This window comes from Chelmon rostratus, chromosome 4 (genome assembly GCF_017976325.1).
Source record: "Chelmon rostratus isolate fCheRos1 chromosome 4, fCheRos1.pri, whole genome shotgun sequence".
Lineage (NCBI taxonomy): Eukaryota > Metazoa > Chordata > Actinopteri > Chaetodontiformes > Chaetodontidae > Chelmon > Chelmon rostratus.
The window spans coordinates 23,762,856-23,773,085 of NC_055661.1; the positions used below are offsets into that span (position 1 = coordinate 23,762,856).

General features: G+C 43.5%; 2 protein-coding genes across 3 annotated transcripts; both read right to left on the bottom strand.

Annotated features, from left to right (window-relative positions):
- Window positions 1-1,337: 1,337 nt before the first annotated feature.
- Window positions 1,338-4,217, bottom strand: LOC121605480 (CARD- and ANK-containing Inflammasome Adaptor Protein). The gene is made up of 4 exons (XM_041935395.1): window positions 3,056-4,217; window positions 2,734-2,917; window positions 2,170-2,392; window positions 1,338-2,087 (listed from the first exon to the last, which is right to left on the bottom strand). Exons 1-4 carry the CDS (start codon window positions 4,215-4,217, stop codon window positions 1,338-1,340), a joined length of 2,319 nt encoding a protein of 772 aa, XP_041791329.1.
- A 3,214-nt stretch (window positions 4,218-7,431) lies between these two features.
- On the bottom strand, window positions 7,432-9,522 carry jun (Jun proto-oncogene, AP-1 transcription factor subunit). 2 transcript variants are annotated; one of them, XM_041935031.1, is made up of 2 exons: window positions 9,328-9,522; window positions 7,432-9,092 (listed from the first exon to the last, which is right to left on the bottom strand). In XM_041935031.1, the coding sequence occupies exon 2, from the start codon at window positions 9,039-9,041 to the stop codon at window positions 8,166-8,168; it is 876 nt and encodes a 291-aa protein (XP_041790965.1). In that variant the 5' UTR covers window positions 9,042-9,092; window positions 9,328-9,522; the 3' UTR covers window positions 7,432-8,165. The 2 variants fall into 2 exon arrangements, with proteins under 2 accessions (XP_041790965.1, XP_041790964.1); XM_041935030.1 differs by having other exon boundaries at window positions 7,432-9,137.
- Window positions 9,523-10,230: the final 708 nt, after the last annotated feature.

The following is a 10,230-nucleotide window of genomic DNA, read 5'->3' on the forward strand; positions in this document are numbered from 1 at the left end:
GAATGTTTCTATTGCTCCTCTGTAAAATGTAACAAGAGCTTGGGATGTGAATTTTGCCTTCTTAGGTTTCCTCCAGGATGGACATGTGCGATGTCCATGACAGGCTCTCGACAATCCCAACAATCAGCTCCATGGTTTTGATGACACTGAGCAGAAGATTGTTGTCTGTGCAGCACCCTGCAAGATTATTGAGTTTGTCTCGATTTGAATTCTCATTGTTGTTTGAAACCCTTTTGAAAAACCTTTTGTGTGTGTGTGTATGTGTATATATATAGTTTATTTTTATTTCTTTATTACTTATTGATTTTATTTTTATTCATTTTCTACATCTCCCCTTCATTCTTGCTATTACTGCTGTCTGTAACAACATAATTTCACTGACGTGGGATCAACAAAGTTATCTAAGTGTATCTTATCTCATCTTATCTTAAACATGGACACTGTGAGTCCACTGTAATGATAATACATGAATGGCACAGACTGGGACATAGCATTGACAATCATTTCCTGATAATGAGTGATATCATCTATTTAAATAACTGTTACTACTTATCACTAAAAACAATGTATAAACTGATTAATCAAGTGATTAATCAAATTTGTATTTAAATGTGTAAAATAAGTTTTGATGATGATGATTATTCTGTGTTTAAATTATTAACAAATGGATAAATCTTTTAAGGCATTTGAATGAATTAAATATGTTCTAATTTCCTATAGCATTTTAATAATTTTAGCAGAATATTAATATTATTAATACTTTCTTTACATTAGCTTGAAAATGCCAACATTAAACATCAGGCAGGTTTTTTTTTTTTTTTTTTTTTTTTACCTTAAAGTTGACATAACATCCTTCTACTCTGAGCCACGTTAAAGTGAAAATGCATAAATCCATACTCTGAGCCACGGTAAAGTGAAAATGCATCAATCCATTCTTGTGACAAAGTATTTTCTGATTCATGAGTGTTCATTCAGATCAAAACGACCCACAGAAAAGTGATGTGTGTGAGTTGGGGGATGGGGGGTGATGTAAAAGAATGAGAAGTAGCAGAAATGCAAATGCAAAAAATCCCACCATGATAACGGATGTGGGAGGTGCTGAGGGGGCTGCAGCAGCATTATTTAATGTTTCAATGATCTGTGCTCCCCCCAGAGTGGATGTGGGAAAAGGTTGTTTCATTACTACGTATTTGCTTCATTATAGAAGATGAACCAACCTTTGCAGTCTATTGAATTACAATATTCCATGATTTTGATTCTGCAGTCATATTTTGCCAAAAAATGTCCAACGCCTGTCACAGGATATGAAGGTTTGAAGTGTGATAACCTCTCTTCCTTTATTTCATAAGAAACATCTTTCTCATAAGAAAAGTTGCAATATCCTGATGTTCCTGTGTGCCTCCACTCTCTGCCACCTGAAGCGGTGTTTTCCCCACGTTATTGGTAGCCTGTAGATTCACCTTCCTCTGCCGTCCCAAGTGCCCACCTTGGCCCCAGTTAACAAGCCTCTTCACTACCTCGTGGTGTCCGCCCCGTGCAGCGCAGTGCAGAGGAGTGTCTTTACTGTGATCGGTACTGTTGATCTTTGCCCCAGCCTCCAGGAGCTGCACCGCCACACTAGCGTGGCCCTTCTCAGCTGCAGCATGAAGCGGCCTTTTCCTCCAGGCGTTGCTCTCCTCTATCCCCTTGTTGTTGAGTGACTGTAGAAGAGCTGAAACCACGCTGGCATGCCCACCAGCTGCTGCGTAATGGAGAGGCGTGGAGCCATCCGTGTCTTTAGCCCTCCCCTTTGCCTTGCAGGACAACAGTGAAGTCACAGCATCTGTTTTCCCCTCCATAGCAGCCAGATGGAGGGCAGTTTTTTTCTCACTGTCAGTGGTGTTTGGGTTGGCTTTGGCTGACAGAAGCAAGTCTACCACACAGCTTTCTCCCTGGGAAGAGGCTGCCCAGTGTAAGGCTGTTCTTCCCAGCCTGTCTTTGACTTCTGCGTCCGCCTTGCCTTTAAGAAGCTGGATCACTGGATCTGTATGGCCCTTCTGACTGGCTATATGCAGAGGGGTCAAGCCATCCTGGGCTCCTGCATTTACCTAAAGAATTGACACACACTTCTCAGACTCCACAAACACACTACAAAAATAGACACTAATGACCAACGTGTTTGACGATTACCTGTGCTCCAGCTCTTAACAACAGATCAACTAATTCCGGCCTATTGCACTGCGCTGCCAGGTGTAGAGGGGTTTGGGCCTTAGGTCCACTAATGTTGGGGTCTAATCCCTTTTCCAATAATGTCTGCGCAATGGACACACTGCCACTGTGGACAGCCAGGTGCAACGCTGAGGAGAGGTCAGATAATGTAGCATCCAGTTTGGCCTGTTTTGCCACTAACACTCTGAAATGCAAAAAAATGACAGTCACTATTTGAGATGTGCAAATACTTGATGCCCCCTGGTGGTCTTATAAAAACACTGTGGCCGTGAGCCCACCCCTGTCCTGCCCACTGAGCTTTATCCTTCGTCTGAAAATGTTCTGAAAGGGAAGGAGATTTCTTTAGAGGGAGAAAGGGATCTCTCTCTGGAATTGCTCTTTATGCACCTAACGCTCTTTAAAAATGTACTGACGATAGAAGTCACAGATAAAAATACCCTGTGGCAGATTCAGATCAGATTCTTTCAGTGTGAATGTGCCCTGTCAGTGTGTTTTAGCAGAGTTCAGTCTTTGTTGGACGGTTACCTGAAGACTTCAGTGTGCCCCAGCTCGGCCGACAGCAGGAGAGGAGTGTAGCCCTGTTTGTCCAACATGTTCACATTAGCTCCGTTGGCTATGAGAGCAGCTACCACTCCATCATGGTTCTGTTTAACAGCTGAGAAGAGAGCAGAGCCCAGCACGTCCTCGCTCAGAGCTGCTCTAGCATGATCTATAACAAAACAAAGCCTAATGCATTACTTATGTACACTTAACATCTCAGAAAAGAAGTCTAATGCATTGTTATATAGCATGCTTCAGGGTGTTAATTTACAGAGTAAGTATGACAGTCTTTGGTTAAAAGACTCACCAAGCAGCAGACGGAGAATTGATTCCTCATTGAGCTTGACAGCTTCAGTTATAACATCATAGTCAACGTTAGCCCCTGCATTTAGAAGCACAATCACTGTTTTCTCGTTGTTCCTGGAAACCGCATAAAACAGAGCTGTTTTTTTGCTGTTGTTTCTGGCTTCGACAGCGGCCCCGCTCTGCAGCAGCATCTCAGCCAGCCTCCAGTTATCTTCCATGGCTGCAGAGTGAAGAAACATGTCCTGTGTGTGGCTCGCAGACTGCTCTGCCTCCTCCTTCACCAGGACTTTCACAGTATTCAGGCGCTCATTTCCCGCTGCTAGGTGAACAGTGGTTTTGCCTTGTCGATCCAGAGTGTAGATGGGGGCCCCGGCGCGTACAAGGGCCCTGACTATCTCAGGGTGACCTTTGCTGGCTGCTCTATGAAGAGCTGTGTGACCCTTATTATCCTGCAGGTCCAGTCTGGCTCCTTTACGGATCAGCAGCTCTATGATGGACAGGTGACCATACTCAGCAGCTACATGCAATAGACTCTGACTGGAGGAATTGACAGTGTCAATATCAGTGTTTTCTAACAGCTTCTCCAGCAGCACCACCTCCCCATCTGTAGCAATCATGTGGATCAGCTTATCTGTTTTACATTGTGCTGGTTGCGCCTCTGATTTTAAAAGCGGCTGAGTGCTTCTGTCTTCCTTTTCAGGGCCAGATTTCTCTGTTTCTTTGGTGGCAAATAAAGTACAAGTCTCCTGAGTTCTATCTGTAATTTTATCCATCTCCTCTCGTTCCCTCTCCAGCAAATACCCAATCAGCTGCCTCCTTGTGTCTCGAATACATTCGTTCACACCACCCACATAGGCCTTGATTTGCTGATAGACGTCGGGTTCCGCCAGCATAAGACACGGATGGAAGAATTTCCTACATGCCCTTTCACCTCCGGCTTCCAGGATGTCCAGGACCCTGCAGTTTTGATCCACCCGAGTCCCGATGGTCAGAATGACGGACCTCTTCGCTGCTGTCATGACCCCCTCTGTGACGAGGTGATCCAGCAGATCCTCGGTATGTGAGATCCCATAAACTAGATCCCTCCTCTTTGCCCGGATTACATCCACAGCATAGGGGTTGGTCCAGTCTGATGCTGCTTGAGTATGAAAATCCTTGAGCATATTGAACATTTTAAATATGCAGTGAAACTAAAGGTTTTCTGTGGCCTTCACACACACCTTAACTGCTGGCTGTGTGTGTGTGGTTTATGCCGAAGTGCTAGGTGAAACTCCTCGCCCTAGCAACAGAATACAGACAGGATCCATTCACCACGCAGACCCGTGCAGCTCAGCCTGCCCTTTGTGAGATTATGTGACCAAATTACATTATTAGTTTTCATTAGATCCAGCATGGCAGTTATAACAGAAATCATACATTGTTATTAAAGTTTGTAATTAATGTGATAATCCACCATTTCTTCTGATCAGTGTAAATAAGAGGGAGAGAGCGAGAACGTGTGTGTGTGTGTGTGCCTGTGTGTGTGTGTGTGTGTGTGTGTGTGTGTGCGTGTGCGTGTATTTGTGAGACTGTGTGTGGGTGCAGAAATGGTGCATTCCCTGGTTAACCCCATCCTGCTCAAACTCTGAACCACACATATCATATGTCAAAGGTCAGTGAGGTATCTAATAATAAGAAGAATTACATATACATATAAGTACAATACAATTACAAAACAAATCATTTTTGATGATTTTGTGCCAAACCCAGGTTGAACAGTTTCTCTGAAGTTAATTATTGGTGTCATTTCATTTGGCTAGTAGAGGTAGAATAGTTCTAACTACTACAAATACTTTTGGGTAGTTTAATGTATAGCATCATTATTTTGTTCAAGATGATTATATATTTTGAATGAAAAATATAAATCTATATACTAAATAGCAACTATAACTGTCAAACAAATGCAGTGAGATAAAAAGTAATAGTTCCCTTTCACATGTAGTGAGGTTGAATTATAAAGCAGAATAAATTGTATAGTATAGTAAAGTATTCAAGTAAAGTAAGTCTATACCTCAAAATTGTTCTTAATACAGTTATAGTACTGACAACGGATTTAGATTTAGATACTGGGTTTTCAGTGCTATTTTTTTATTTTATTTTATTAGCATTATTTCAATTTCAACATCCAATAGGGAGCGTTGTGTTGCCGTGCTAATCCTTTCATTGATTTGCCCTTGGTAACTCCTCAGGACCGTATTATGCTGAGATTACAGAGTCGGTTCACTTCCCGTAACACACGCCTCCTGCGTCGTGACGTACATCTTCCGAGCTTTCCCTCTCCTTATATGGTAGGGAAGGACTCCGCTTTCCGGAATGATGTCATGTTGCCCCAAGTTTGAGAAATCAGAGCAGGTTACGGTAGATTCACACAGAAATTAATGTTCCCTCTATAATGAAACACGGAGAATAATGGTTTATTTGAACCTAACAAACTAATGAAAATAAACGTCCTCCTAGATCGTCAATTTTGTTAATTTGTCCATCATTTCATTGTTATTAGTAGATATTGAATAAGCATAATATAATTTAATTTATTTAGGAACTCATTAGAAATTATTTATATTAACTGGAATTATGCGCTGGAGGGACTATGTCACTCGGCTGGCCTGGGCACGCCTCGGGGTCCTCCCGGAAGAGCTGGAGGACGTGTCTGGGGAGAGGGAAGTCTGGGCATCCCTGCTTAGACTGCTGCCCCCGCGAAACGGCCCCGGATAAGCGGAAGACAATGGATGGATGGATGGATGGATGGATAATTTAATTTATTTAGGAACTCATTAGAAATTATTTATATTAACTGGAATTATGCGTCAAATCATGCTGTGAAAATCTTCCATATGGATTTTCAAGAAAATATATTCAAAGACAAGACAAGACTGCAATTTCACATCTTGGGATAAATAAAGTCTGTCTATCTATCTATCTATCTATCTATCTATCTATCTATCTATCTATCTATCTATCTATCTATCTATCTATCTATCTATCTATCTATCTATCTATCTATCTATCTATCTATCAACAAACCAAAAGAGAGAAAAATAAAGAATAAAGCAACCTGTTCTGCTTCTTTGACATTTCGCCCATCACTCGACAGGTGTGTGTTTATTTAAGCGACAAGCGATGAGCCAGCACGAGCTACCGTGGAGGCATGAGTACAGAAACAGTTGACTTCATCTCCCAGGTGAGTCAGTCTGTGTCGCCCTCTAGTGTTGCATTATGAGCACGACGCTCTGGTGGCTGATGGCTGTTCGAGGCATAATGCTGTATAACTTGTATGCCTTCTACGGCCTGTCCCGCCACATTCACCTGCTGTAATTAGTGTCTACGCAGGAATGAAACTTCTACCGTTTGCTGGGTTTACTGTGGATTAAGTCAAACGTTCCCTACTTTGAGTCGAACAACGCCCTAATCTGTTTTCAGCTTCATAACTTGGAGGAATATGTATTTACCTGATTTACTGAATATGTTTTCTTTCTCAGCTAGTCAGAACTGGAAACACTGGGATGAATTTGCTAGCATTACAAACTTTCATCAGCCTTAGAAAACAGTGACTTATAGTTAGTTATTTGTCTTGTCCCTTTATTTAAATGCATGTCAATGAGGCTCATAGCTTGTGATTTGATTTTCAGTGCTGGAACTATCCATTTCTTTACATTTCATCTCCCATGAACCCACAGTGGTGCTTTTACATTTTATTGGGCTCATATTCAGTAATGTGTTATCTATGATGCAGCCTTGATCTATTCATTTGCAATACAGGATCTAAGACTTTACTTGAGTTTGTTTCGACATGCTGGGTCTTTCTTTATTTACAACAGGACAGGATGTTGAATAATTGAGTGGTGCAATAGTATGGAGGATGGTCTGTGATTTTCCTGCTACTGTATGTGTCAAACCAGTGATACCTTACATACCATCAGTTGAGATTTATTGCTTACTTCAACCTGTTGTAACTCTGTGTTATAATTGCAACGTTTCAAGGAGTTGTACTTGTAGTGTCGTACAGTGATAAAAACTGAGAATAATGCAGAGTTTTGAAAAATATTCATACTCTTCAGTTAGGTCTGTGTGTGCTGAGACATAAAGTGTAGATCTCAAGCTCTGCAACCCCAATTTGCAGAACTGGCCTCCATCCGTACTAAGCCTGGCCTGTCAGCTGAAACACAATCACTTAGCCTGGATCAATAGAAGCTCTAATGGAATTTACCTTGAGGTACTGGGAAGGAGCAGCTCTTGCAACATGTTGCAACATGTTTTATTGTTTGAGCTCCTGACATGGCACACCCACTTTTTTTTTCTCCTGTCACACACTTAACAAGAACACAGAGGCAATGTTGCTTCATTTTATCTGGTTTATTTTCTTAAATATCGATTAGTTTCTGAAGTGCTCAGAAAACAAAACATAAAAAAAATTATACAGTATTCTTATTACAAATGGTAAACATAAGTACTCCAAGTTGATCTTATATACATATAACAATGAGTGAAACCCCATTAAACAACTTTAGAAAAAAACAAGTAAATCTTGAAGCTTTTCTAACTTAATTTCTTACAATAAAGAAAAAGTACATTGTACTGTAACTCAGAAGTCAGGCAGCTTTTGTTACAACTTTTCAGCCGTTTAGAGTTGGCCAACACGCCCAGGTTTGAGGCCATTATGGCTACAGCAAGAAAAGTCTCTATTGCAGGTTCTTAAATCCTCTAATACTGAATTTCTCCTTTGATGGTCATGATAAGGTCCATGCAGAGCTGGGTGTAAATCAAGAAAACTTCAGTCCCGTCCAGTTCTGTAAAAAAACAGCACGAAACAGAGACAGAAAGGTATCCTGCTTGTCGCCATGCCCCCTCTGGATCATGGCTACTGTCACTGTCTCGAGCCCCTCTCTGGGACGCGCCAAGGGGGGAGCGCGTGGCACTCAGGAACTTTGGCGCGGCCCCCGGTCCTGCCAGTGTCGCGCCACATCATCCCAAATCCCGCTTCGGTTTAGGGAGATACAGCCACTCACTATCACAGGAAGCGTCCGTTTCGTTCAACTACAGTCTTTTCTCTCTCCGCCGCCGCTGACACCACCTCAGAAGGTCTGGAGCTGCTGCGTTAACATGAGCTGGCACCCGCTGTTGACGTGGTTCATCACCTTCTGCTTCAGCTGGGCCACCTGCTCCCGCAGCATGTTGGCGGTGGACGCGAGCTCCGAGTTCTGGGACTTGAGGGTCTTCACTTTGTCCTCCAGCCTAGAGATTCGCTCCAGCTTCCTCTTCCGGCATTTGGAGGCAGCGATGCGGTTCCTCATCCGCTTTCTCTCGGCCTTGATGCGCTCCTGGCTCTCCATGTCGATTGGGGAGAGAGGAGGGGTCTCCCCCGGCATCTCAGGCACGATTTGGGGCTCCTCCTTGAGCGCCGTGAGCCGGGGGATCTGGGCGGAGGATGGCTGCCCGTAGATGGGGAGCTGAGGCGGGGCAGCAGGGAAGGACATAGTCGGGGCTGAGGTGGTGTAATTCGGCGCCGAGACGGTGCTGATTGCCGGGTTGAAGGTGTTCAAGTCCTCATAAACCGGCGAGTCGGAGCGCATGGTGGCGTTGTTGTTGTAAACCGTGGCACCGGCAACAGATGACACAGGCGGCAGGGCAGTGTTGACACTTGTCTGGGGAGCCGAGGTGACGCTCACGTTAGTTGTGCCCGGCATGTGCTGGTGGTGGAGCTCGGCCAGGGCTCGGACAAACCCCTCCGCGAAGCCCTCCTGCTCGTCGGTGACATTCTTGGGGCACAGGAACTGGGTCGGGGTCGGCGTGGTGGTGATGAGTCCGTTGCTGGACTGGATGATGAGCCGCTCCAGCTCCGGGGAGGCCAGCTTCAGCAAGCCCACATCGGGAGAGGTGAGGATGTCGCTGGCTTTGGCCCGGAGGTGAGGTTTCAGAGTACCCGTCGGGTCGGAGAGGTTCAGTGTCATGTTGTGTTTCAGCGCTTTGGTGTTGCTGTACCCGTAGCCGGTGTTGTCGTGCTGGGAGAAAGCGTTGAGTGAGTCGTCATAGAAAGTAGTTTCCATCTTGGTATACATAGAAGAGAAACCGAAAACAATATACTATAAAGTCTTCTACAAAACAACTTTTCGTCCCCCCTTCACTTCTTCCTGGTTTATCAGTTGAGGAAAAAATGGTTTCCAAACGTCCTCTCTGTCCGTAAAAACTTCCAAACTTTAGAGTGCGCACTTTCTTGACACAGGAATCAGGACTTACTTCTTTCAGCCAGCGATGGTCGGTTGTTCAGTGCTGAGTTGTAACAGTTCACAAAGCTTTAGCCAAAGTATCCAGGCTATGTATTGAGTCCGTGAATGAAAAGCGCCGAGTGGCTCTAACTTTTCTCGACAGGCACTCGCGCTGTCTGTGCTGCTTCCTCTGCCTTAGTGTGTATATACTCTGAGCGATACAGCGTGGAGGCAAACCTTATCTGCTGCCGCTGCCTCTCTAAAAATAGCCATGATGTCATGACGGGGCTCTCCCATTGGCTAGAGGGCGTGTCGCGAGGCGGGGCTAGGCCCTCAGATAAGGCGCGTTGCCTTGACGACCACCCAGAAGATTCTTAATCTCGCGGTGGATTGTGGGATGAGGTAATGCTGTAAAGAGAGCGTAAGCGCGGTGCATTGTGGGATGACGTATTGTTTTTGAATATCTGGTTACCCGCTTTACTGTCAGTGGCGGGACAGCCAGCGTTTAGGACAACAGCTCCAGCTCCCTTCTCACTGGTTATTTTGTGGTTAAACAGCTCTACTACACTCTATTTTATGTGTTTTTATTTACTACACATTTTATACTTACTGAGCCTTTTTGTACATATAAAAGTCTTTAATTTAAACTTATAGAATACCTTTAAAGTACAGTTTAAAGCTCTCTAGACTAGTGAATTTAAACAAATATTTATAATCATATAATATACTATTCATCCTCATGTTTACACTAAAAGAAAATAACCACCATTCTCTTCTCTCTTACTACTTTCTAAAAATGATCTGGCTTTATAATAAATCAAAATGACACCATACTTTATTATGATGCATCCTGCCATTCAAGTTCATTATTCTTTATCTTGCTTCAAAACAGCTATTTTGTGATTAAAAAAGAAAATTAGTGCATTTTATTCTA

What these genes read in the sequence shown, in the direction of transcription:
- jun (XM_041935030.1), bottom strand. Translation starts at nt 9,137, where the DNA reads ATGGAAACTACTTTCTATGACGACTCACTCAACGCTTTCTCCCAGCAC.
- LOC121605480 (XM_041935395.1), bottom strand. Translation starts at nt 4,217, where the DNA reads ATGCTCAAGGATTTTCATACTCAAGCAGCATCAGACTGGACCAACCCC. An exon ending in AATTCTCCGTCTGCTGCTTG is followed by an intron (nt 2,918 to 3,055) that starts GTGAGTCTTTTA and finishes GTTTTGTTATAG; the next exon opens with ATCATGCTAGAGCAGCTCTG. An exon ending in GGGCACACTGAAGTCTTCAG is followed by an intron (nt 2,393 to 2,733) that starts GTAACCGTCCAA and finishes TTTGCATTTCAG; the next exon opens with AGTGTTAGTGGCAAAACAGG.